This window comes from Sminthopsis crassicaudata, chromosome 3 (genome assembly GCF_048593235.1).
Source record: "Sminthopsis crassicaudata isolate SCR6 chromosome 3, ASM4859323v1, whole genome shotgun sequence".
Lineage (NCBI taxonomy): Eukaryota > Metazoa > Chordata > Mammalia > Dasyuromorphia > Dasyuridae > Sminthopsis > Sminthopsis crassicaudata.
Window position 1 is genome coordinate 522,039,579 of NC_133619.1, and position 26,022 is coordinate 522,065,600.

General features: G+C 33.8%; 1 protein-coding gene across 1 annotated transcript in view; it reads left to right on the forward strand.

Annotated features, from left to right (window-relative positions):
- USP28 (ubiquitin specific peptidase 28) overlaps positions 1-26,022 on the forward strand; it is a 72,195-nt gene that overhangs the window by 11,877 nt on the left and 34,296 nt on the right. The window contains 3 exon segments of the mRNA XM_074304219.1: positions 4,566-4,643; positions 5,162-5,294; positions 25,788-25,893. Of these exon segments, the coding sequence (XP_074160320.1) occupies positions 4,566-4,643; positions 5,162-5,294; positions 25,788-25,893 (317 nt within the window).

Genomic DNA, 26,022 nt, shown 5'->3' on the forward strand with positions numbered 1-26,022 from the left:
GTGCTATTCCAGGCTCTCAGGGATCAGCCCAGATTAGAGGTCTTCAAGTTTTCAATGTTCTAAAGTGACCTAATCCAGGACAAAGTCTGACTGCTGTCCTCTTGGTCAGAGCTCTGAAAGTTAGACGAGAGTTTGATTCTGAGCAACAGTAGACTGCTGCTGGACTTTGTCTCTTATAGCCAGTTAAAAAGCTCTACTGTTAGTGACACAACTGTAGGCTTCCCTTTGGTCTAGATGCTTGGTTGTTATCCTTCCTTCTCTAAGAGGACCAAAATGACATCATTCTGTTAGAATCAAGTTACAGTGTGTCCAAGTAATCAGACTAACATGAGCTCAGAATGCTCTGCCACAGGTCAGACACAAATAGACCCTATGAACATTTGGGATGTACTCTCTAACTTTGTGCATCTCAAGTTTCTTCTGAGCTAATTCACTTCTGCTTTGTTCATAGAGCACAGCACAGTGAACACAACACTACTAGAGTAGGCCATGCTAGGCAATACTGTGCCATGTCTCCCATATCATATAATCAATTCTAAAGATCTTAAGACACACCTTGAAAGTGTCATTTTATTGCTTTTTTTCTGACCACCTTGTAAGTGCTTGCCCTGTATGAGTTCTACATGAAATAACCTTTTTGGCAAGTGTGCATTTGTCTTTCAAACAGTATGGTCAGCTCTGTGGAGCTGTGCTCTCTAGTAGAGTTGGAATGTATGGCAGTTTAATTCAAGAAAGGACCTCAGGATCTGGTATCTTATCTTGCCAGGTGATCTTGAGAATCTCCCTAGGACAATTCAAATGGAAGTGATTCAGTTTCCTGGCATGGCGCTAATACACTGTCCAGGTTGCACAGGCATACAACAATGGGGTCAGCACAGTAACTCTTTAGATCTGAAGTTTGGTAGCCAGTCCAATACCTCTCTCCTCGCTCCCAAATACTGAGCTAATTCTGGCAATGTATGTATCAGTCTCATTAACAATGTGTATACAGCCTTGGAAAGTATACTGAAAAGATATGTGAAATTATCCACAGCATTCAAAACTTCACCATTTATTGTAACTTGTTTTCCTAGTTTGTCTTGTTTTTCTATCCTGATTATTCCTTCAGATTGGGCTAGAAGCTGAAACTCATATCATGCTTCATATTTGAGGTCTTGAGCCAAACTGCCACTGCTTACTTTTGAGTTTTTTACTTGCTTAGCTCTTCACAGCTGGTTCAGGTCATTTCTTCAGTCTGACTTGATTCTGTGTTTGGGAACTGGATAGTAGGCCACAAAGTTGTCATTTCCCACACCCTTTATTAAATTGCATCATTTTATACTCAGGCATAGTCCTTAAGTGCTAGAATGCTTAGATCCCATCCCCTGAACTCATAGACTTCTCTCTCTCCCTCTGAACTATTTGGACAAATGATTCACTGTGATTTTTTTTTCTTCTTTGAATTCTGATTCTGATTTGGTTAAGGGTATTTTCTAGATCTTTTTAGAGCAGTTTTGGCTAAAGGGCTTACTTGGAAGCTTCTTTCTGCTTTTCTACCAGCTTTCAAAGAAAACTTTTAATAAGAATCAGATGTACAAATATTTGCATAATTTCGAGTTGGATTTTGTTGTTGATTATAGAAATCCTTTTTCTTTTATTTCAGCAAGTTAGGGCTTTAGAGTTTTTTAGTTGATAGTTTTCTTTTCATAAAAATATTGTTGACATATTTTGGCTTTGTGTCATTTAAATTTTCAAAATGCATACAGATTCACTTCAGTTAAGTTGAGAAATTCAGATTTAGTTTTTTGCAAACTTTCCTCTATGAGAATAATATAGTATAAATGATATTAGGACAAATTAATAAGTTAATGAATATATCATTATCACTGGTTTGTGTTTTTCAACTTTTACCTATGCTGAATCTGGGGACTCTGGTCTAGATACTTAGGTTGTGACTCCTTTTTACTACATGATTCATGTAACTTCTTATATGTGTCAGCAGTAGTTTCATTTCATTGACTTGATCAAAAAGGTGGTTGTCTGCACTGAGGATTGTAAAGTTGGTGTTGTCATTGTTTAGTGTTAGGATTCTTGTAGATGTTATGGCCAGAACTTGAACAAGGTAATGTCAACAGAACATTACAGTTTAGAATAATTGGTTCATATGTTGATTAGACAGTAGATATTGGAATTTCATCTGCACAAGTGGCAGTAAGGACAAATTTTGTGAAATTAGTCTTACTAAAATTTTTATTCTACTGATGTGGTAGAAGTTGTCTTATCTACCAGACTTCTCATTTCAGAGTAAGCAGTACAAATAGTTTATTCTATCACTAGGCTAGTTTGGAAATCCCTTGATAGTTATCCTAAAGATCCTGCAAATTTTTAACCTTGTTAAAAGATATTTTATGATTTCTCTTTCTTCAAAGAACCTAATTCTTATGGCTCTTTCCCCTTGTCCTCTCAGCTGAGAATCTTGAATCACATTTCACTGAAAAAATTAGGGCCTTTCTCCTCCCTTCTAGAAAGATTCCAGGTGTTCCTTCACCTGGGTGGACATACATAGATACATATATGCATGCATGCATACATACATACACACATGCATGCATGTATGTGTATATATATGTATATGTATATAAAGTCATAAAATTGGGATGGCATACCCCTAGGGTCTTTTTTATTTTAAGAGAATTAGATTTGGGGGCAGTTACATTGCTCAATGGATAGTGTGTGAACCCTGGAGTCAGGAGGACTTGAGTTCAAATCTAGCCTCAGACACTTAACATTTTCTAGCTGTGTGATCCTGGGCTAGTCACTTAACCCCAATTGCTATGAAAAAAAAAATCATTTTTGGCTGTCCTTGCTGTTGGAGGTGTTCTACCCCAGTCCCCTGGATCTCTTCTTCTTTTGCCTGGGCAGGAGAAAGAGAGGGCATAGTATCTATAATTATTAAACATGAATTTAGTTTTTAAAAATGGGAGCCATTTATGAAGACCACCATCTTCTTTTCATCTCACATAAGTTATATGCTTTGTCACTCATTAATCTCTATCCCTTCCTAAGACAAACCACTATATATATATATATATATATATATATATATATATATATATATATATATATATATATATATATATATATATATATATGTAATCCTTTTCCATCTTGCCTTTTATAGCTGATGAACCCTCTATCATTGTAACTCATTAATCTTCAACTTCTCCCCGTCTGCTTTCCATTGATCTTCCTTAAAAAAAAACAAAAACAAAAAAAAGCAGGTTTGACCTGTTCAGTAAACTACAGGGGTTTTCTTTAACTCCTAAGATCAAGTATAATATCTTCTAATTAGCTTTTAAAGTACTTTATAACCTGACCTTTTCCCAACATTGATACTGTTATCATTGCTATTCCTCACATGGAATGCCTCATCTCCCTAATCTTTGTTTTTTCACTGACTGTTTCTATGCTTATTATGCTGACCCTCATCACCAACTCCTGGCATCCCTGGCTTCCTTTGAGTCTCAGTTAAAACCCAATTTTCTGCAAGAATCTTCTCCTTTTACCTTTTTCTTTCTGAGATTACCCTGTATATAATTTGCATGTGGTCTCCCCTATAGGAATATAACATGTTTTAAACAGTGGGACTTTTTTTGGCCTTTTTTTTTTTTTTTTTTTTTTTTTTGTATCCCCAGCACTTAACATAGTGTCCTTGTACATAGTAGATTTTTAAAAAATAAATCATTGTTTACTGAATGACTGAAAAGGATTCTAAACAGGTCTTGTTCTTTACTAGGAGTTATTAAATTGTTTGTTGACTGGCAATTTGCTGATGAGAGGGAGAGAATCACTTTTTTTTTTTTTTTAAATTAGGCTATTTTGGAATTCACAAATATAGTTTTATCTTTATCTTTTTTTTTTTTTTAAACTCATAAGTAGTTAGTGTTGTTGTTTAAGCCATTACTGGTTGTGCCTGTAACTGACAGCATATTTGGAAGCTTACAAATGAAAAATGACACACAACCAAATGGCATGCTCAGCCTAGTTTAAAATAGCCCATCTTCATACCCATGCACATTCCCTGAACTCCTTATATGTCTTCATGTTGGTGCTTATTGGATCAAGAAGTACCTGGGTACTTTTAAGCTTCATGAGAGCTAGGGTTCTTCTGTCTCTTAATAGTGCTCTTGACCTTTACAAGTTACTTTGTCTCTGTAGGCCTCAGTTTCCTCACCTCTGAACTGGAACTGAATGAGTTGATTTTTACATTCTCTTTCCACTCTCATCCTTTTATGACTTTGAATATAACTCATTTTCAATTGATTATAACTCCCATGTTTGCATGTATTTCTTATCTGTTAGTGCTCAAAATCTTACTTTTGAATAAACTTAGGAAAATCTGTCTTGTCTCTGGGTTTCTGTAGTAGGTCTGATTGAACAGTGAATGCCTTATTGATTTCTACTTTCTCTTAGGAAAATTTACTTCACAAATTGGTTCACTCAAATGATATTATTGCTATTCTTGAAGTTTATTCAGATTTGTCCCATTCTGATGTTGCCTTTTTTGTTTTTTTCTCCAAATGTAGAGCTGCCAAATGCTATTAAATCAACTGAGAGAAATCACTGGAATTCAAGATCCATCTTTTCTTCATGAAGCTTTGAAGGTTAGTTTAAAGAGTCTTTTGAGCAATTACATTTAGAGAAGTCATTGTCCACATTTTCATTTCTTCAGTAAATCTATGTAGAGATTAAAACTTGACAAGGGAGGGAAGATTAGTAATTTACTTTCGTATTAACACTTTCACACAATATATTAGAAAAGATTCTGTGTCAGGAAATCATTGAAGAAACCACTCCCACCCAGCCTCAGTATCCCTTTGGGTAACCAGTGTATGGCTGCTTAACTCCCTTTTTCAAAACAGCTAGTACTTGCCCAATGTCATTCCTCTCATATCTTTGTCTATTTACTTCCTGCCCTATTTTTAAAAATTTCCAATTACTGTTGTAGTGACTCTATATTGGAATTAGAGTTTCAAGTAATTTTAGCTAGCTATTTAGTCTATTATAAGCAAATTTATCTATTTGTATTAGGTTCTTTGGCTTACTTTTTTCTCTTCTGTCAAGCCTAAGGGAAATTCTTGACTCTGATGCTTTCCTACAGATATTCCCATTTCTTTTCTAGGCTAGTAATGGTGATATAACCCAAGCAGTAAGCCTTCTCACTGACGAAAGAGTTAAAGAGCCAAGCCAAGACACCATTGCTGCAGAACCATCAGAAGGAGAAGGGAGTGCTGCCAACAAAGTAGTACCAACAAGTAGGTAGATCTTGAGTGTTTTAGTGGAAATTAAGGGGTTTGTGGGTTGATTCCTATGGTCAATAATACTGTGTAAAAACTTATTTTGAAGGTTTTATATAAAACCAACTTTTACTAGTATTAGGGGTTATTCAACCATTAGTATTTCTATTAAGCCAATATAAGTAATAGTGTGATGTTCATCTCCTAAGGGAACAAAATACTGTTTTCTAATTGTTGAAAGGCTAATTGAACTGCTGAGGAATCTTTTATAAATGGCAAATATTCCAAAAGAGGCATAATTTTTATAAAACTCAAAACAGTTCTAAATAGGAGTTTAATTGAAAAGTAGTTCAGATATTATAAACATTTTGAACTTAATTATATGTTAACTAATTGGAATGAGTGAATTCCTGTTTTATTTCCATTAAATATCATCAGGTACTAGATAGCCTGACATTCTAGGGCTTCTGCTATTACATCATGATGTAATAAATGCTTTATAATTCATTCATTCTGCTATTTGCCTTCATGAAAGCTATATTATAGCCAGGCTGTACCCTAATTATACCATAATCATTTCTTCCTTGTTGTTTCACTTACGCCATTTATCCCTGCCTGGAGTGCCTCATCCCCGCCCCCGTCCAATATAATTCATGTTCATTTAATTCATTTATTCTTTCAACAGATGTTTGTGTGCAAATCCACTCTGCTAAATTTTGGGAGAGATACAAGGATAGCTAAAACATAGTTCCTGTTCTCTTGAGCTTAAAACAATAACCTGTCCTATTAAGTCTTACTGGTGGTAACATTAGATATAGAACTGTGCAATACTATGTAACTATTAAAATAATACTGCAAAAGAGAATAATAGCTCATGACAGGTAACAGAGTACTCTGTAAGGTCAAAGGAAGGAAAAGTCTTTTCCAATTTGTGGGTTTAGGGAAGGCTTCCTAGAAAAAATAACATTGGGGTTGGATACTAAAAGATGGATGGGAATTCTAAAAGTGGAAGTAGTAGAGAAAACATAAAAAGCACAGGGGTCAGCATGAATGATAACATAGGAACTGGAATACTCTGTGTTTAGGATCATAGAGCTAGAGCTAAAAGGGACCTTAGAGGTCATCTAATCCCTTTCCTTCACTTTACAGATGAGGAAACTGAAGCTTAGCAAGGTTAAGTGATTTGCCCATCATCATGCAGGTAGTAAGTGACATAGCTGGGGTTTGAACAAAGATCTTCTGACTCCAAATCCAGCATTATTTTTACTGCACCAGAGACAGTGAATAGATCTGTTTGATTTAAAAGTGGTCCATGGAAAAGAATAATATGAGGTAAAATTAGAAATATAGTTGGATGCTAGGTTGTAGATGAGGACTTTGGTAAGTAGTAAGGAACCAGTGAAGGATTTCTAGCAGAGGAATAACATGATTCAGTTCTTGATAGTAAAGAAAATTGGCATAAAAAGTAAATTTCTGGGGAAGATGGTTGAGGGGAGAGGCTAGAGGAAAGAATATTATTCAGGCCATATTAATCCAGGAGACTATTGAGATGGTAGCAGTGGCAATAGAAAGATATAAGTCTAAGATATCAGAATTAGAATTGGTAAAATCTAGTAAGTGAATAGATGTGGGAAATGAGGGAGAGAAAAGTGTTGAAGATGAGGTTTGCAGTTTGGGTGTCTGCGTAAATTGTAGAGTTATTGACAGATAGGAGAAAGTTCTGGGAAGCAATCCTATGCAGAAGCCGCCTGGCCACTAATGCCAGCACTGCAGCCACTGACATTGACACCTAGAAAAGAAAGGTTTTGTCATCAGAATCCTTGCTTTCTTCTATTGAATCATTCAACATGAAAAACTGATAGAATTTGATCAATGGAAATGAATTGAAGAAAGAGGCATTAATGTCTGCTTGGCTGCTATCTGCTGAAGATCACGGGATCTTCCCATGTGATGTGAAGCTGAAACTTTTTCTTTATAATCTTCAGTAGAACAGGAACTTCTGAAGTCTGTTTCTGTTGGCTTTCTGACTTTTATTTGTATTCCTAGTGTTTAGTGCAATGGTCCTCAAACTTTTTAAATAGGGGGCCAGTTCATTGTCCCTCTAGACTGTGAGGGGCTGAACTATAGTAAAAACAAAAACTCACACTGTCTCCACCCCTCAGCCCATTTGCTATAACCCAGCAGGCGCATAAACTTCCTCTGCAGCACCCATCTGGCCCGCAGGCGGTAGTTTGAGAACCCCTGGTTTAGTGTATATAATAGTAAGTACTTAAGAAATGCTTCATTCAGGTCAAAACAATGACTCTGTTTTGTAGGCAGATGAAATGTATTATATACAAACTGAGCTTGAGGTATCATATATAGCTAGATTGAGATATTCAGTAATCCATTTGAAAGTTGGATCCTTTGCTTGAAAGAGAAATTGAACCTGTAGTTTTGGTCTTTGTAACTCTAATGTCAGTTTAATGAAACAAATGATCATCTGCTGTTTACCACCAGCAAACTGTATGAGGAGAAAGGAAAACAAATAGAGCTTGGCCTCTGCTCACAAAAACACAATTTTGTGAAGAAAGATTTTCTCAAATGTCATGCAGAGATAAGACTATTAGGTAGGAATTGATGTTGCTCTGGCATTCTTTTTTTCTAGGATAGGGAGTTTCTCATTTACCTTGAGAATTTTTTGTGGTTAATTCAAAGTTTGCAACAGTTGTTTTTATTCAGTAAAATGGAAATGGTGATGGGTGTCCTGGAGAAGATTAGAGGAGAAAGAACCCCTGACTTTAGTATAACTGTTTCCAAGAATTTAAAGAAATTGTATTTTTTTCCTTACTTTGATCTAGAGGGCAGAACAGGGATCTAAACTAGAGGGCAGAACAAGGATCCAATATATAGGTGTTTCAGGGAGTCAGATTTAAACTTGATTTATAGAAAAATGTCCTGAAAAATTATCACCCCAAAGTGGAATGGACTGTTTTGGAAAGTAATGAGTTGCCCCTTGTTGGAGGTTTTCAAGCAGAGGCTAAATAGCTACTTGTTGGTTATTTTGTAGAAGAAAGAGACTTAAATGTGTGGAGATGAAGATGAAATCTGAAGTTGCTTCTATGTCTGAGATTTTATGGCTCTATGAAAAAGTTTTGCAGAGAGGGTAGCATTTAAACCTAGGTCATTAAGTGCCAATAAGATCTGGTAGAGATGTTTTATATTGTCTTCTTGCCATGGATTTTTTCCCCCAAATTAGATTGATACTTTGAGAAGTAATTTGTTATACTTCTTTTCATCTCTCCCCCTCACCACTCTTTGTCACCCTCTCCCATTCTGCCAGATCTGTTAATAGAATTGTAAACTTATTTGTTGAATGAATGAATGATATACTGAGAAAAGCACATTTGATTTGATTATCTGATCCAGGTAAGAGTTTCAGATCATGGACTTCACTTGCCATATGGTAAATAGCTTAAGTTTTCTGTAATTTAGCTACTATCAGTCAATAATTACATTTATGAACAAAACCTTCTAGGCTAGACTTATTATTAATGATTTTTCATAGTCATTAACACATATTGACTGCTAAGTGTAGGACACTGTTATGTGCTAGGTATAGATGATATGAGAACACTGGCATTTGCTCTAGATTTGCTTACAATCTTAGTAGGCAGATTGACATGTCCATAAAAATATGGAATAGACTAATGACCCTATATGAATGATGTAGTGTTATAAGAGTGTAGAAGAGGGAGTGATAATTTTCTGGAGGAAATTGCCCTTCAGCTGAGTCTTGAAGAAAAAGTAGGTTTTAGATAAATGGAAAAGTAGGGCTGGGCGAGAACAAAATTTTCCAAGCTATGGGCCTATAAGACTTAAAAGGGGGTTGTAGTAAAAAGATGTGAAACAGTGGTCAGAATTACTGTCTGTTTTTATGTAAACTTTCCTCATAAATACTTAAATTTTTTTCAGTGACAGCAAAGTTCTTATCAAAGTCAACAAAAGCAAGGCTAGGCCAGCAAATTTAAAATTTGCTTCATCTAATAAGGTGTAGTCGAAGAGGAGCATATCTTTGCAAAGATCCTATTGGGAGAGAGGCTTGAACTTTCCTGTGGAAAGATGGGATGGATTCTTATGGCCTTCAGTCAAGTACTGATCCTTATATTTCCCTTTTGAAAAAGCAAGTTCTCTACTAGGTTTAGGTTTTACTAGAGCTTTTCAGCATATTTGAATGTAGAGGCTTAACTCTGGGGGGGGGGGTGCCTACCTCCATGTTTTTGTTTTTTTTGTTTGTTTGCCTTTGAGATGGAGTTGGATTTGGAGTCAAAGGATTCAAATCATAACTTGTCTATTACTACCTTGCCTAGTAGTTTGGAGAAGTCACTTACCTTTCTGGGTTTCACTGTCTTTATCTATAATATAAAGGAGTTAGACTAGGTGTTCTAAAATCCTTCCCATTTCTTTTAAGTTTGTGATGCTATAACAAAAAGATACTGTGGTTATTTTATTTATTTATTTATTGTTATAGGTACTACAATAAATTTTAAATTTTATTTGAATAAAATATGGTCCAAGAAAATTATTTGTGTAGATTGCTTGATGAAAGGGTAAAAATTTTGGAAACCACTGGCAAGAGTGAAGAAAGCAGCAGATGCTAAATGGAGGAGTAATGATAATTGACATTTATGTAACACTTCAAAAAAAAAATACTTCCTTATGTATACACATATGGGCAGCTAGGTGATGCAGCGGATGGAGTTCTAGGGTAGAAGTCAGGAAGATTAATTTTTCTGGGTTCAAATCTGGTCTCAGACACTTACTAGCTAGCTGTATGAACTTGGGCAAGTCACTTCATCCTGTTTACTTCAATTTCTAAATCTATAAATTGAGCTGGAGAAGGAAATGGTAAACCACCCCAGGATCTTTGCCAAGAAAACCCTAAATGGAGTCATAGAGTCAGACATGACTGAAAGGATTCAACAGCAACAAAAAATACATATATCTAAATATGTGTGTAGCATGAATATAATAATACACAAAAAATTCCTTTGTTCCTTTCAGTGATCCCCTGAGGTGTGGGAAGTGTAGCTGTTATTAAATTAACTCCATTTTGCAGATAAGAAAACCATAACAGGTTGTGAGGTAGTACAGTGGTAAATCCTCTTTAATTTCTGCAAATCCAGTGTTTTGATTTCTAAAAGAAGTTGAACCAGATTAATTGTTCTAGGTTTTAAGCATAAAAGCCACTTATTTGTAATTCTCTCCCCCCAAATTTGGGAACTCTGTCCACTATATATAGTTTAATATAATCAAATTTATGCATTTTACATCTCACAATTCTATCTCTTCTTTGTAAATTCTGACTCTGTTCATAAGTCTAATGAGTATTAAGTTTCATGTTCTTCCAATTTACTTTTCTCTCTCTTTAGATCTTAGTTATATATTCATTTTGACCTTATCTTGATAAAATGATCTATACTTAATTTCAGGTAGACTGCTTTCTAGTTTTCCCAGCATTTTTAACTAAATATGAATTCTTATTCCAAAAGCTTAAATATTTTCAAATACATCATTATTATAAGTATTTACTATTCTGTATTGTATGTCTGCTTTTTTCCACTGATCTAGCTTTCTGTTTCTTAGCTAATACCAGATAGTTTTGATAACTATTGCTTTATAATATAGCTTTAATATCTTATACTGCTAAATCTTTCTTTTGCATTTTTCTATTAGGAGTAAATGTTGTATTTTGTCTGAAGCTTTTTCTTCATCCATTGATATATGACTTTTGTTATTTTTGTAATATTAATATAATTAATTATATTAATAGTTTTCCTTCCGTTAAACCATCCTGAATTGTTAGTATAAATTGCACTTGGTCACAATGTGCAATGCTTATGTTGTTATAGCTTCCTATTTAGAAAGTATTTGACATTTTATTTGTTATGCTCATTCCTCCTCCTCAGTTACCTCTGATTGTCTTAACTCTAGTAAAATATTCATTTAGTATTTTCATCAGATATCAGCAAAAAGGTCTTCAATTTATGCTGTTTGTTTTTCAAGTTTTTGGGTTATAGAGAAGAGGAGAAGGAAGCAAGAAGAAAGGCAAGTTGGGGATTTTTAAAATTTTGGTTTAGAGGAAAACATTTCTCACATCCTAGCTGTTCATAAATCTCTTTGGCTCTTTTGTGGTTTTTTTTTTGGCTATAAACATTAAAATATTATTGGTATAAAGCTTAATGTTTAAAAAAAAAGTTTAATTTTAAAAGAGCTTGTAAATTGCTCCTTGCTAGTTAAGATCAAACGGAATGACTAAAATTGAAATGAGGCAGTACTTTTTTAGGTTTAGTAAGTAAAACTAACTATTGATATAAGAAATCCTTTTTGTGATTTAATAGACTTAGATACAGGGTATAAATATATATAGATAGATCCTAGATCTAACTGGATATTATCTAGTAGTTAAAAGATTAGTATGAGCCAAGAATACCTAAATTGTGTAGATATTTGCATTATTTATACTTTAGTATTTTGTTGTTATTTAAAGATAAGTATTTACACAGAGCTAGTTTAGTGAGTTTATTAGCCTGATTTTAGGGATGGAAACAATGGAAAAATTCAGTTTTTTTTATCTATAAGATAAAAAGATTATACTAGAAATCTAGTCTTTTCCTAGTCTAGGTCTATGATCCTCTGACTCAGGCTAATTTGCATGTGAGTAGTAACCTTTTAAATGGAAGGGTTTTCTCTTAGACTATCATTGAATTTATTTCTAAAAATTGTGTAAGTATAATTTAAAATTTTTTTCAATAGTGTTTTATTTTTCTGAATACATGCAAAGACAGTTTTCAACATTCACCTTTGTGACTATTTGTGACACTTTGTGACTAAGACTATTGGAATTGTCTTAAATTACCTTGAATCATGTCATTGTTGAGAAGAGCTAAGTCCATCACAGTTGATCATTGCATAATCTTGTTACTGTGTACTGTGTTCTCTTAGTTTTTCTCACCTCACTCAGCATCAGTTCATATAAGTCTTTCCAGGCTTTTCTGAATCAGCCTGCTCATCATTTTTTATAGACTAGTAGTACTTCATTATGTTCATATACTATAACTTAATTAGCCATTGCCCACTTGATGGATATCCACTCAGTTTCCAGTTGCTTGCCAGTACAAAAAGGACTGTTATAAATATTTTTGCACATATGAGTCCTTTTCCCTCTTTTATGATCTTTTTGGGATACAAACTCAGTAGTGAGACTGCTGGATCAAAGGATATGAACAGTTAGCTCTTTGAGCATAGTTCCAAAGAGCTCTGCATAATGGTTGGATCATTTCACAGCTTCTAGTGCCCCAGTTTTAACATTCATCATTGTCTTTTCCTGTCATCTTAGCCAATCTGAGAGGTGTGAGGTAGTATCTCAGAGTTGTCTTAATTTGCATTTCTCTGATCAATAGTGATTTAGAGCATTTTTTTCATGTGACTAGAAATGGCTTTAATTTTTTCATCTGAAAATTGTTCATATCCTTTGACTATCAGTTGGAAAATGGCTTGTGTTGTGTTATAAATTTGAGTTAGTTCTCTATTTTAGAAATGAGGCCTTTATCAGAAACACTGGCTATAAACGCCCAGTTTTCTGTTTTCCTTCTAATCTTGGCTGCACTGGTCTTGTTTGTGCAAAATCTTTTTAATTTAATGTAATCAAAATTATCCATTTTGCATTTAGTAATGTCCTCTAGTTCTTCTTTGGTTATACATTTCTCCCTTCTCCACAGATCTGAGAGATAGACTATTCCTTATTTTCTTAATTTGTTTATAGTATCATCTTTTATGTTTAAATCATGAACCCATTTCAATATGTAAGTATGAGTTTTTAAAATTCAGTTATTTTAAACATTCCAGTTATTATACCAGTGACTTATTACTCCTTAATTTATCCATTTTTAAAAAAAGGATGGTCAGGAATATACATGTCAATACAGTGAACATTTCTCAACTGCCTGTTATTTATCAGGCACTGTGTTAAGCACTGGGAATATAAATAAGAAAAAAAGTGGATATGTTCATTGTTAGATGAACAGAACCAAAAGGATTTTCATATAACTGCTTCAGTAGACTTTCTGACCTATCTCTCTGGATTGTTTGTGCTTAAGATCTTTTCCCATTAAGTTTTCTATCTTCATAAAATATTACTTTTATCTTGGACTTTGATAGGGCAGCAAGCTCTCTTGAGAAAATTACCTGAAAGTGATGAAAAGATTAGTTTCCTTAAATTATTGAAAGTTATCATAGACTTCTTTATCTACTGTAATGAAATTTTCTGACTTAGGGAGGTTGAGAAGGAACAGCTGGACTGTTGAAAAAGTGCCAAAGAATACATTCTGAGCCTCTGGATTCAAGGTGTCAGAGCAAACCAGGACCAATGAAAGAGGTTTGAGATCTCCAGAGGAAGGAGTTACTGTCTGAAGATAGTCCTTAGCTTTAAGTCAGGGGGATTCAGGCTGAAGTAAATCCTCAAAAAAAAGGAACACCATGCTATTAATATTAGTCCAAAGTCTCCAGTAGGAGACCACATGCTGCATTTTCTGACTTGCTTCTTGAAGCTTTACATCACCAAAGTATTAAAAAATTAAAGGAATGAGTGTAGGCAATAAAGAAAGAAAACTGTCACTCTTTGTATTTGAAAATATATATTTAGAGAATCCTAGATAGTTATCCAAAAACCTACTTGAAAAAATGAACAGCTTTGTAAAGTTGGAGGATATAAAATAGAGTCCCACAAAGAAATCAGCATTTCTATATATTATTAATAAAACCCAGCTGCAAGAAATTAAAAAAAAAAAAAAAGAATAAGAAATTCCATTTAAAATAATTGTAGACCAGATAAAATATTTTGGTATTTACCTGCCCAGACAAACCTAGGAACTATATGAACACAGTTACAAAATGTCTTACACAAAGTCATATCTAAACAATTGAAAAAATATCAATTGCTCATGGATAGGCCTAGCTAATATAAAATTCTACCTAAATTAGTCTGCTTGTTCAAAGCCATACCAATCAAACTGCCAAAAACTTATTTTGTAGAGCTTGAAAAAATAAAATTCATTTGGGAGAACAAAAGGTCAAGAATATCAAGGGAATTAATGGAAAAAAAAAAAATACTAGGAGTGACAGACTAGCATTACCAGACCTAAAACTCTTAAAAAGCAGCAATCATCAAAACCATATGGTATTGCCTAAGAAATAGAGTGGTGGATCAGTGAAATAGGTTACATATATATGAGATGATAATAACTATTATATTTTAGTATTTGATAAACTCCCAAACTCCAGCTTCTGGGATAAGCACTCCCTATTTCACAAAAATTGCTGAGAAAACTAGAAAATAATATGTCTCACACCCCATACTGAAATAAAGTCAAAATAGTTTGGGTTCATGATTTAAGTGTAAAGGGTAATGCTATAAGCAAATAGATAAAGGGATAGTCTACTTATCAGATCTTTGGAGAAGAGAGGAATTTATGGCCAAAGGAGAACAAGAGAATATTATGAAATGCAAAATGGACAACTTTGATTACATTAAATGAAAAAAGTTTTTGCACAAAGAAAACCAGTGCTTCCAGGATTAGAAGGAATTATCCATCTTGAATTTCATAATGTTCTTAGTTTTTCTTTGACCATAAATTTCTTCTTTCTACACAGATCTGAGAAGTAGGACTATCCCTTTCTTTTTGCTGGGAATTATGTTCTCTTGGACATTCTAGAATAGGTCTATTTTCAGGGCAATTCTGGTTTTTCTTTAATAGATTTGCTTCTCTATTTCCATATGACTTGTACAGAATCTTAGATGTTGCTGCTAAAATCTTTTGTTTAACAGATTTCAATACAATGTAGAATATCCTTTTAAATTTTACTTCTTTAATAACTAGATCATGTGATATAAACTTATGGATCATTTTTTATTCACAACAGTTATTAAAAAAAAACCCCAACATCAAATTAGGAACCCATAGTTTGCTTGAAATGTCAGAAATTTTCAGTTTTTAAATACCCCTTCCTATTTCTATCTTTATATAAACCCTGTATCTGAGATAGACATACCAACAAATAGGCTGAAGAATTTTTCTTCTTTTAATCTGTGAGGATCTGACTTGCAAGGATTTAAAAATTCTGATTAAGGATTTAATATTTACCAAATATGACTTATACGCTAGGGTTGAGTAGTTTTTTTAAATTAGCATCAAAGACATTATCATTAACTTCCTGTGATATGTTAGAAAGTTATGTTTAAGAAATTCAAATAATTGAGGAATCAAAATGTAAATATTTTAAGGTACCACAGAAGGCAGAAATCTGAAAATTTTTAAAATTACATATGTAATTATCTGATCTTGTTGCTTCCTCAAATTTTCTATTAAGTTAATTTTCTACTTTAATTATTTAGAACTCTAATTAATTCCAATTCTCCCCTTAGGAGATTTAATCTTTACAGGAACATATAGGTAACAGCATTCTTTGTAAATAGATGACCTCTATTACACAAATGAATTCACTTAAAAGATGGGATGTGTAAATATGCTAATCAGTTCCAAATTGTATTCAAAGAAATGAGTATATCACAAATGAGCAGTCTATATGTAAATTGCTTGTACTTCAGGACATGCTCTACACATGGATGTTAATCCCAAATCAAATAATAAACCTAAGTAAAAATGGATTCCTCTTTGAGTTAGCACAAGGTAGTTCATAAGTTAGTCTCCTCTAAGATAACTCATTGCACTGAAAAACTCTTTAGAACAAATCAGAACATGATTCTCATCTTTCTAATTAATATATTTATAATTTGGTCCTACAGACTTCTGTTTCATTGTCCAGTTGTTCCCATAACATTCCGAGATAATTTAGGAACCTTATCTTATACATGAAGCAAAGCCACTAATTTCCCTGTAACAGTATGTTGAATTATTGCTAATTAGCCATGATTCTATGATTCCCTAAGGGATGAAAGCATCTTATTTTTTTCTTACTTTCCTAGTTAGGGAAAGAGGCTTAAACTGTACAACTCTAGTCTTAATCCTGGCTGCAAATTTAAAAATCCATTAAGATGATTTTAGCAATCAAAAACAAACTTTACCAGCTCACAAAAGCCTGAACTATTCAAATAACAATCAAGTTTTAATGTTATTCATAGAAATAATACAAAAGATTTTTCCAAATTAAATTTCACTTATATTCAGTTTGTTCCTTTGATTAATCAGCTTCTCTTTCTTGTAGGCAAGAAACAAAACAGAAAAGTTAACCCAGAATAATTTCCCTTTCTTTTTTCATTCTCTCATATATATCTCTGGCAATTTTCCTAATTTCATTATGCCTTTCTCATGTCACTTAGGGCAGAAAATATAGATATACTAATAAATTCCTACAGGTATTGATTAATAAAAGCAGAGTTTTAATAATTTCTTCATCACATGGTTTGAATGGTTTTAACCCCAAATCTGCCTTATACTTCTGCATAATCTATTATAAAAATGGGTAGGAGTTTCATTTTCTTCCTGACAAATTGTCCAAAGTCTATTCCAACTAATATCCATATACAAGTCAAGGAATCTATTACAATTTTTTTTTTTCCTGAGGCTGGGGTTAAGTGACTTGTCCACGGTCATACAGCTAGGAAGTGTTAAGTGTCTGAGACCAGGTTTGAACTCAGGTCCTCCTGAATTCAGGGCTGGTGCTCTATCCACTGTGCCACCTTACCTGCCCCTCTATTACAATTTTTAACAAAATTTCTAAATTACTTAAATTGGCAAAGGTTAAAAGTTTCTCGTTTCAAAACCTATCAGTTTGAAAAAATTATCTCAATTGATTTGTGTTCAATTTAAATTTGCAAAACTGCCAAATATCTAATTAGATAGTCTAATTAAAATTATACTTTTTTGATGTTTTCTGATTTACACAAACTTTCTCTCTCTCTCTCTCTCTCTCTCTCTCTCTCTCTCTCTCTCTCTCTCTCTCTCTCTCTCAAAACTGAAAAGAGTTAATAGGCAGGTAGTTCTTAAGTGCCACATCTATTTAAATTGTAAGCTGTAATCTATTTTTTTTTCTTCATTGATGCCATCTTTCAAATCAGCTTCTTTTTAATCATTGAAATGACTTAACTATAAAATTTTTCACTGAGTAGATAAAGAGCAATAAGAGACCTAAGTATTAATTTCCCTTTAACTTTCACAATTATGGTCTTAAATAAATTCCAAATAATGATAACCCAAAAACTCTTAACAAGAGTCTTTTGCCATTTATTAAAAAATAAAATAAAATAAAAAATAAAAAACAGACTAAAACATTTAAGCCACAATTTGGAAATTGACACTCCCTGGCTAGTTTATGATGCCATAAAACCCTGTAAAGCTAGGGAAAGAACCCCACCTTTCTATCTGGTCTGTTTGCCTTCTAACTTGGCATAGCATGACTATATAGACACAATTGTAAACACATAGGCACAGAGAAACAGAAAAACACAGAGCTGTTAGATAGTGGCTACAATGTTTACTTACTGGTATCAGTGTGAGGCTTCAGTAACAATCTTACAAATTTTACTTCTCCTTTGTTAAATGAAGTATCTCCTCTGCTCAAAGAATTCTTGAATTTAACTAAATGGCTCTGACAGCTTTTAGATCTAAAAAGAAGCAAAAACACAGGTGTGTTACTATCCTCAGTTTAGCCACTGAGTGTCTCCAGAGACCTGATGTCTGTGGGGAGAATGGGGAGGGAGAATTTGCTCAAATCAATTTGTTCCTCTGTATTTTGGATATTTTCCTAACATCCTGCCTGGCTAGGAGAATCATATTTTATTAGGACCCTTACTTCTCCCAAACAAGAAAAACCCAATAGCAATCACATTGAGTCCCTGGCTAGAAATATTAATTTCTCAATTCCCCCTAAATTTTAAAGAACACCACTGGAAGTAATTAGTGTCCACTGTTGCAGTAGAAATGTAGGACTTTCTCAATTTTTCAGGCTTGGGAAATGTCAATGTGGTACAGTCTTTTGACTATCCCTTGACTTTTGGGGATCTTCCTTGAAGGCAAAGACTTCTTTAAGGGATTACTCGCAATCCTATTTGGAACCCTTCTTTGAGGAATCAGTTCCCTTTAGAAAATTCCATTGCTGATTTGAAAAATACACCCAGGTTATTTGCCAATTATTTCCAAATATATAAGTTGTAACTTTTTTTCATTTTAGTAGTAAACACATTAAATATAATATTAGTAATTGTATACATTTAATATAATATATAATAAATATCTAAACCTTCCCTAATACCTTACTCCCCAAGAGAGCAAATAGTAGGGTGTGAATCTGGTAATAAGACAGGTTTAATGACACTTCCAGTTAACAAAAAGAGTCCTAGACCAAGATGCAACTCCTTTTATTATCATAAATCAAGGAACAGAACATAGTAGGTAAGGAAATAATACAATTGATTATAGGGTTGGCAGCATCATGGGGTGAAAACACGTTTGGGTACATAGTAGCTAAGGCATGAGAGACAATATGGTTGATTAGAAACCTTCCTGTTCCCTCCAATAACTAAGAGAAATGTTCGTTGTTTGAGTTACCTGCAAGATTAGAGATAGTGGACCAGACTTATTTTGATAGCCAATCAGCTATGTTTGAACAAGGATACATTAGTAGTATAAAGGTACTAGTTACTAAACTAGACTCCCTGATGTCCACCCACAACCACCAAGGATACTTGACAGAAGCATAGAACAGTGATTAGCAGGAGTACTGGATTTTTAAATTTAACTCATCATAGACAAGCTGACTTTCTGAACTAAGATCAGAGACAAAGAACTATGACTTAGGCAGTAATTGATTTTTGTAATCAATTAAATTGTAAGTAGGATCAATCTTATAAAAAAGAATTAATCTGATCATTTTATATTATAATTAATGGTTAAATGAGACAGGTCCTTTTGGAATGGCATGAGGGAAATAAGAGTTTATTTGTATTTAGGGGATTAGGGAAGAGATGATACTGGAAATGGGCACTGGTTATGGGAAAAAGGCAGCAATATTCTTGATCATTCTAGGATGATGGAAATAGCCAAAGGTATAGAGATAGGAAAAGGCAGGATGAGAATTGAAGTATTTTATTTTGGGTAGAGTTTGGAATGAATGAAGGGAATGATGTAAGATTGTAAAGTTGTTTTGGAACTAGCTTGTAGAGATTTGCATTATGCTAGGCTAAGGAGTTTGAATTTTTTAAGTAACTCTTTGGATACCCCTGAATGATTAAAAGAAGGCAAAAAACACTGGCAGTAGGGAGATCTGTTGGGAAATCATTGTAACAGTTTACTTGAAAAGTTATGAGGACTTGAATTGGATAGTGGCATATTAAGGGAGAAAATGGAATAATTATGAGATGTTATAAAGGTAAAAACAGTACAATTTGGAAAGTAACTAGAAGTGGGGAATGTTGGGGAGGGAATAATAACCCTGTTAACTCATGTTGCAACCCTGGACAATTAGAAGAATCATAATGCCATCAATACAAATAGAACTCTGAAGAGTGGCAGGTTTCATAAATTGGAAGAAATGAAATCTTTTTGGACATGTGAATTTGAGATACTGATGGGACATCCAGCAGTTCACAATGTAGGAATGGATCAGTTCAGGAGAGAAATCAACAAAGTGAAAAACACAAAAGTTTCTTCCTTCAAGTAGTTTGTGTAATATAGGCAATAAGTAAATTCAAGATTTTGAAGGAGCCAATGCATTAGCCACAAATATAGTACAATTTATGCTATACTGCATTGACTGAAGTAAGAGAGGTAACAGGTTTTAAATTTGAATGATCAACATAAGGAGAAAATTAAGAGGAAGGGCAGTTTTTGTAGGGGAAGCTGCTGAATTCAGTTTTGGGCATGGCACCATAGGCTCCTTAGCCTGCCATATAAGAACTTTCATAATCTGACTCCAAAGCAGCTTCTTACATATTTAGAGCTGGAAGGGACATTAGAAGCCACAGTTCCATTATTTTACAGATGAGGAAATGGGCATAGAAAGGGTATATGACTTGTCTAAGCATCTAGATTAATGTTTTGATGTAGAATTTGAACCCAGTCCTTCCTGACTTCCAAGTTCAGTGCTCTATTCACTATATATCCCATGTTTGAATTGTAAAGCTATCTAATATGCTATTCAAAATTTGGCACTGTAGCTTAGGGGAAGATAAAACCATGGGAGTGAATCAGATTCCCCAGGAAGAGAAAACTATTCAAGAATAGAGTCTTGCTTGAAATAGCCACATTTAGCTATTAGGTGGAAAAAAAAAAAGGAGCTGTTGAAAATTGCTGAAGGAAGTACTCATAGGGGAGAGAAAAGAACAAGAAGATGATCACTAAATCCATAAGATGAAAGATTTTAAAGAAGGACTATGTAGTTTACAGTATCATACTATAGATATATGAAGAATATAAAGAAAAAGACCTTTGAGGGTTTTTTTAAGTTCCTTTTTTTGTGTGCGAGCAATTTCATTAAAGTGAAAATGGAAATTTTATTGCAAGGGTGAAAAGTGAGCGAATGGTGTGAGATAATGACTAATAGCATAAGAGGGAATAATAGGATCAGGAGATTTTTAAATTTTAGAATAGAGAAGATCTTGATCATGGTTATAAATAAAAATTAAGGAACTTAGGGAGATATAAGAAAATGGTGGAATGAGAGGCTGTCTAGGGCAGGCTCAACTCTTCATCTCCTTTCTTATTATACCAAAAAGTTGGTTGTTCAGGGTAGCAGAGAGTCCAAGTGAGGGGAGTTGGCAAAAGTAGTGGATAAGCTCAGAAATACTAACTTGTCAGAATCTTCCTATAGTAAAGACCTAATTAATCATCTAGTCCATGAAGGTTACAGATTTTTGTCTACCCCTAATATAGTATAAGGTTGATCACTAGGAGAAAAGAGAGAATAGACAGCTAGGGTTGAGGGAATAGCACAACATCTCTGACTGGATTTTTCATTTCCCTCTGTCTAAGGTAAATGAAAGAGATTAATAGAAAGAAGCCCAAATAGAGAAAGAATATCCTAGAAAAACCACCAGAGAAGCTTATAAAAGCTGATAAGAGTTAGAGAAATCTAGAACCAGTACATTAAACATTCTTCATAGTGAAGGAAACGAATCAAAAATATCTTGGAAGTTGAAAAGTAGACTCTGGGACACTAGGAAATGACCATGGGAAACTTCTCGCCAAGATGGCTACATGACTGGAGCAAAATGCTAAATTCTACACCACACAAAATAATGATTAAGAAATTAAGTGAGAAACATAGAAACCTATCTTCTTCTACCCCAGAACTGCCAGGGAGTTAGTCAGAAACCTCCAGTCAATCCCCAACTCCACTGCTAAAGCTCCAGTCTTTTTCTGTCATGACACAGAGGCTTCCTGGAAGTTCATTCCACCTTTGGATGTACCACACTGAAAGAACCCTCTGCTTCTGGGCTCCCTTCCTCTGATCCACTGATACCTATCAACAGTTTAAGGGAAATGCCCAGGTCAGCCATGTTTTCATTTTCTCCAGGCTCCTCCTGTTTCACACGCTTTCTTCACTTTGTCATTTTTTTCCCTTTTCATCTCTTTTTTATGTGTTATGCTCACAAGTTCCCTTTTGTGTCTAATATTCCCTCATTAGAATATAAGCTTCTTAAGGGCAGGGACTTTCTGCTTATATTGGTATTCCAAGTGCTTGGCACTTTATAAATCTTCTTGACTTAATTTGACCTTTATAGACTATAGGAAAAGAGGGCCCTACGGAGCAACTCAAGAGAGATATAATACACATTTAGCCTACAAGTCTCTTGTGTCCTCAGACAATAAGAATAAATAGAGTCCTAAGTCCTAAAATGGTCCAGAAAACCCCAAGATGGGGACTTTGGAAATGCATGGGAGTTTTTAGTAGTAGCTTCTAGGGCTAGTGATCCTAACTGTGGTCCTTGGGTGTTTGAACTATTTCTTTCTGTATACAATTATGCCTTCCACATGGAGACTTTCCTCATCATACTTTCAATATTATCACAGATTAGTATAAGAAATTAATTAGAAATTTTTGGGAGTTTTGCAGAAATCTCATGACATGCAAAGTCTAGCAGATAACATAGAAAAAGTTTATACACTCAGAAATTAATAAAATATGTCTAAAATATTGTATAACACCAACATTTTAATTTTTAATATTGTAAACACCTCATTAAAAAAAGCAAAAGTTCAGATTTTTTCTTTGATTCAAAAAGGCCAAAAATTTTAAATACATATTTTCCAGATTGCAATGGTGATATGCCCCATGATATGGAAGGCATAATTGTACTTAGCAGTATTTAATTTTCTTGATTCAACTTACTTTACTTAACTGTGGATTTAGGCTATCACATCTCTAGGACTCTTTCTGGGTTTCAGAAAGTGATTGTTGAATTCTTACTGTCCTCACTTTGACGTCTGGTTAATAGATATGGACAATTTTCATTTATGATTATTTATTTCTTAAAATATTATTTATTATTTCTTGGAATATATATCCGGCCTTTTTTATTTTTAATCAAGTTGTTTTTTGAAGGTCCTTGATTGATTGATTTTGTGTGTGTGTGTGTGTGTGTGTGTGTGTGTGTGTGTGTGTGTGTGTGTGTGTGTTAGTTACCCTTTTAACTTTTTGTCATTGGGAACATGTATCCCCAGTTCATTCTGAGCTTTAGCAATCCTGATAATACTGTAATTATGAGACTATGCCATACTTTTATAGAAGTCATAATCTGTCTTTAATTTTGTCATCTCTGCATATTATGTGCATCCTTGTCAATTTCTTTAGAAAGCTCAGAATTTTTAAGATCATTAGTGAACTTGTAGTCCAACTTTTTATATTACAGGTAAGGAAAGCAAGGTCCAGAGTTGTTCAAGATTATACGGGTAATAAGTGTCAGAGGTGAGAATTGAACACAGGTCCTCTTACTTTAGAGCCAGTGATAGTTCCTCTCCACATCATGTTTCCTTACCATTTCATTTTTGTCTTAGAATCTCCTTCACTTCCTAATCAAAAGAATTTTTTTTTTTTTTTTGTGACTGCAAAATTTCATTTTTTGAGTGCTTCTAAATTTTCCTGTTTTTATATTTCCTGTAGACTTTTAGGCTACATTTTTGGGAAGGCTATTTATATACTGGAGTTCTAGAGAAGGGTTGATGGAAATAATAAAGGATTTTGAGCTTATATAATGTAAGTATTGAAATAGGGATATTTTAACCTGCAGAGCTAAGTATTTGAAGGGCTACCCTTGAAGAAGATGGATTAAACTATTCTACCTGAAGTCCAAGGACAGAATCTAGAGGTAGAAAATAGAAATTGTAGAGAGGTAATTGAAGTTTTGCTATAAAGGAAAAATTTCCAACAATTATCTTACAAAAATAGAATGGATTGCCTGGGAAAGGAAAGTTGTGGATTCCTCCCCCTCACTAAATGTTTTTAGGAGAAAGCTGAATGAACCCAGTACAAATTGGACTCAATGATCTTTGAGGTTTCTTCCACCTGGGTTTCTTTGATTCAAAGTGCAGTTCATGAGAGATAAGAAGTCATTATGGTTTAAAAATGGGAACACTGAAGTTATGAATTATGTGTAAGGTAGCAGTTCATGAGAGATAAGAAGTCATTATGGTTTAAAAATGGGAACACTGAAGTTATGAATTATGTGTAAGGTAGGCTTTATTTTACAATGTTGTTTTTTTCTTTTTATAATTTTTTAACTTTTGTTAGAAATTTTTGCACATCCAAGAATGTTTGTGGCAGCCCTCTTTGTGGTGGCCAGAAACTGGAAACTACGTGGATGCCCATCAGTTGGAAATTGGCTGAATAAATTGTGGCATATGAATATTATGGAATATTATCTGTAAGAAATGACCAACAAGATGATTTCAGAAAGGCCTGAAGAGACTTACATGAACTGATGCTGAGTGAAATGATCAGGACCAGGAGATTGTTGTATACTTCAACAACAATACTATATGATGATCAGTTCTGATGGATGTGGCCATTTTCAACAATGAGATGAACTAAATCAGTTCCAATAGAGAGTAATGAACTGAACCGGCTACACCCAGCAAAAGAACTCTAGGAGATGATTATGAACCACTACATAGAATTCCCAATCCCTCTAATTTTGTCCGCCTGCATTTTGGTTCCCAGGCTAATTGTACACTATTTCAAAGTCCAATTCTTTTTGTACAGCAAAACAACAGTTTGGACATGTATACATATATTGTATTTAATTTATACTCTAACATATTTAACATGTATTGGTCAACCTGTCATTTGGGAGGAGCAGGAGGAGGGGAAAAATTAGAACAAAAGGTTTGGCAATTGTCAATGTTGTAAAATTACCCATGCATATATCTGGTAAATAAAAATTATTAAAATAAATAAAAGAAAGAAAGAAATTTATGCACATCCACATCTTTCTCAGTAGAGCATTCTTCTTATAGTAAGGCAGCTTCATGCATATTTAATATACTATTCTATTATGTCTATTATAAACAATACTGAATCTTCTACTTAGGAACTTTGTTCCTAAATGCAAGTTTTGGAAATTCAAATCATAATCTAGGAGGATACCTATTTCCACAAATCAGTGAAATTTACAACATTACTGTAAAATGAAATAGCCCTTTTATTTTAAACTAGGCATAACAGTGTTTTTAAGGAATGTAAATATTCTAATTCTAGCCCCATTTACACTCTTAAAAATTGATAAGTAGGTTGTATCTATCAACATCTGCTATATGAGATTAAAATATTTTAGAATTTTGTAAAAATAATTTTGACCTCATAGACTCTCTAAAACGACCCCTCCTCACCCCCAAGTCACTGGACTGGACCACATTTGAGAATAGCTGTTCTAGCATTTTATGAGAAAGTTGTTAGTAAGAGTTCTCAAACACTTCCTGAAGGGAAATCACTTAGTTTAGTGATAGAATCTTTTCATTTAACTATTTATCTGCCAGATAACCTTTTCTTTTTCTTTTTCCTAGGAGGAAAGGAAAAGCATATCGAACCTCTAAGTAGTTTTTTGCCCTTAACTGCCAGAAATAGCGTTCAAAGGGAAGTTAGTAAACTTGGAAAACATTGCACTCTTAATGGACCTATAAATCCACTGAGCCAGACAGAGGAAATTTAATTTAAAATAAGGGGAAATTTTTTAATTTACTCTTTGAAAAGACAATATGAAGCAGGATGTTTGTTCATCTATAGTCCCAAAATTTGTTGATTCTTGGAACTGTTTAAAGTTACATCCTACTAGTAAATTAAATTATTAATTTACCTCACTGGTCTACCTGATGTGTTAATAACTTAGTACAGCTTACTTACTATGTATTTGGGATTCTGCATTTGGTATGTGTGAATCTTTAATTTTTCTTCTAGTTCAAGTGAACATGCTGAATTTTACGCAAATGTGTTAAAAAAAAAAGTTTTTGTTTTGTTTTACAGAAGTAATTGATCCAACACATGATAATAAAGATGATCTTCAGGCAGCCATTGCTTTGAGTCTACTAGAGTCACCAAAAATCCAAGCTGATGGAAGGGATCACAACAGGTCATTTGAGTTATTTATATTTTTAAATCCCAAGCGAGTATGAATTATCAAAGATAACAATAAAATGATGTATTTAAAGCCCCTCATAAACCTCAGAATGTTTTGTAAATATCATCTTTTTCCAGATAC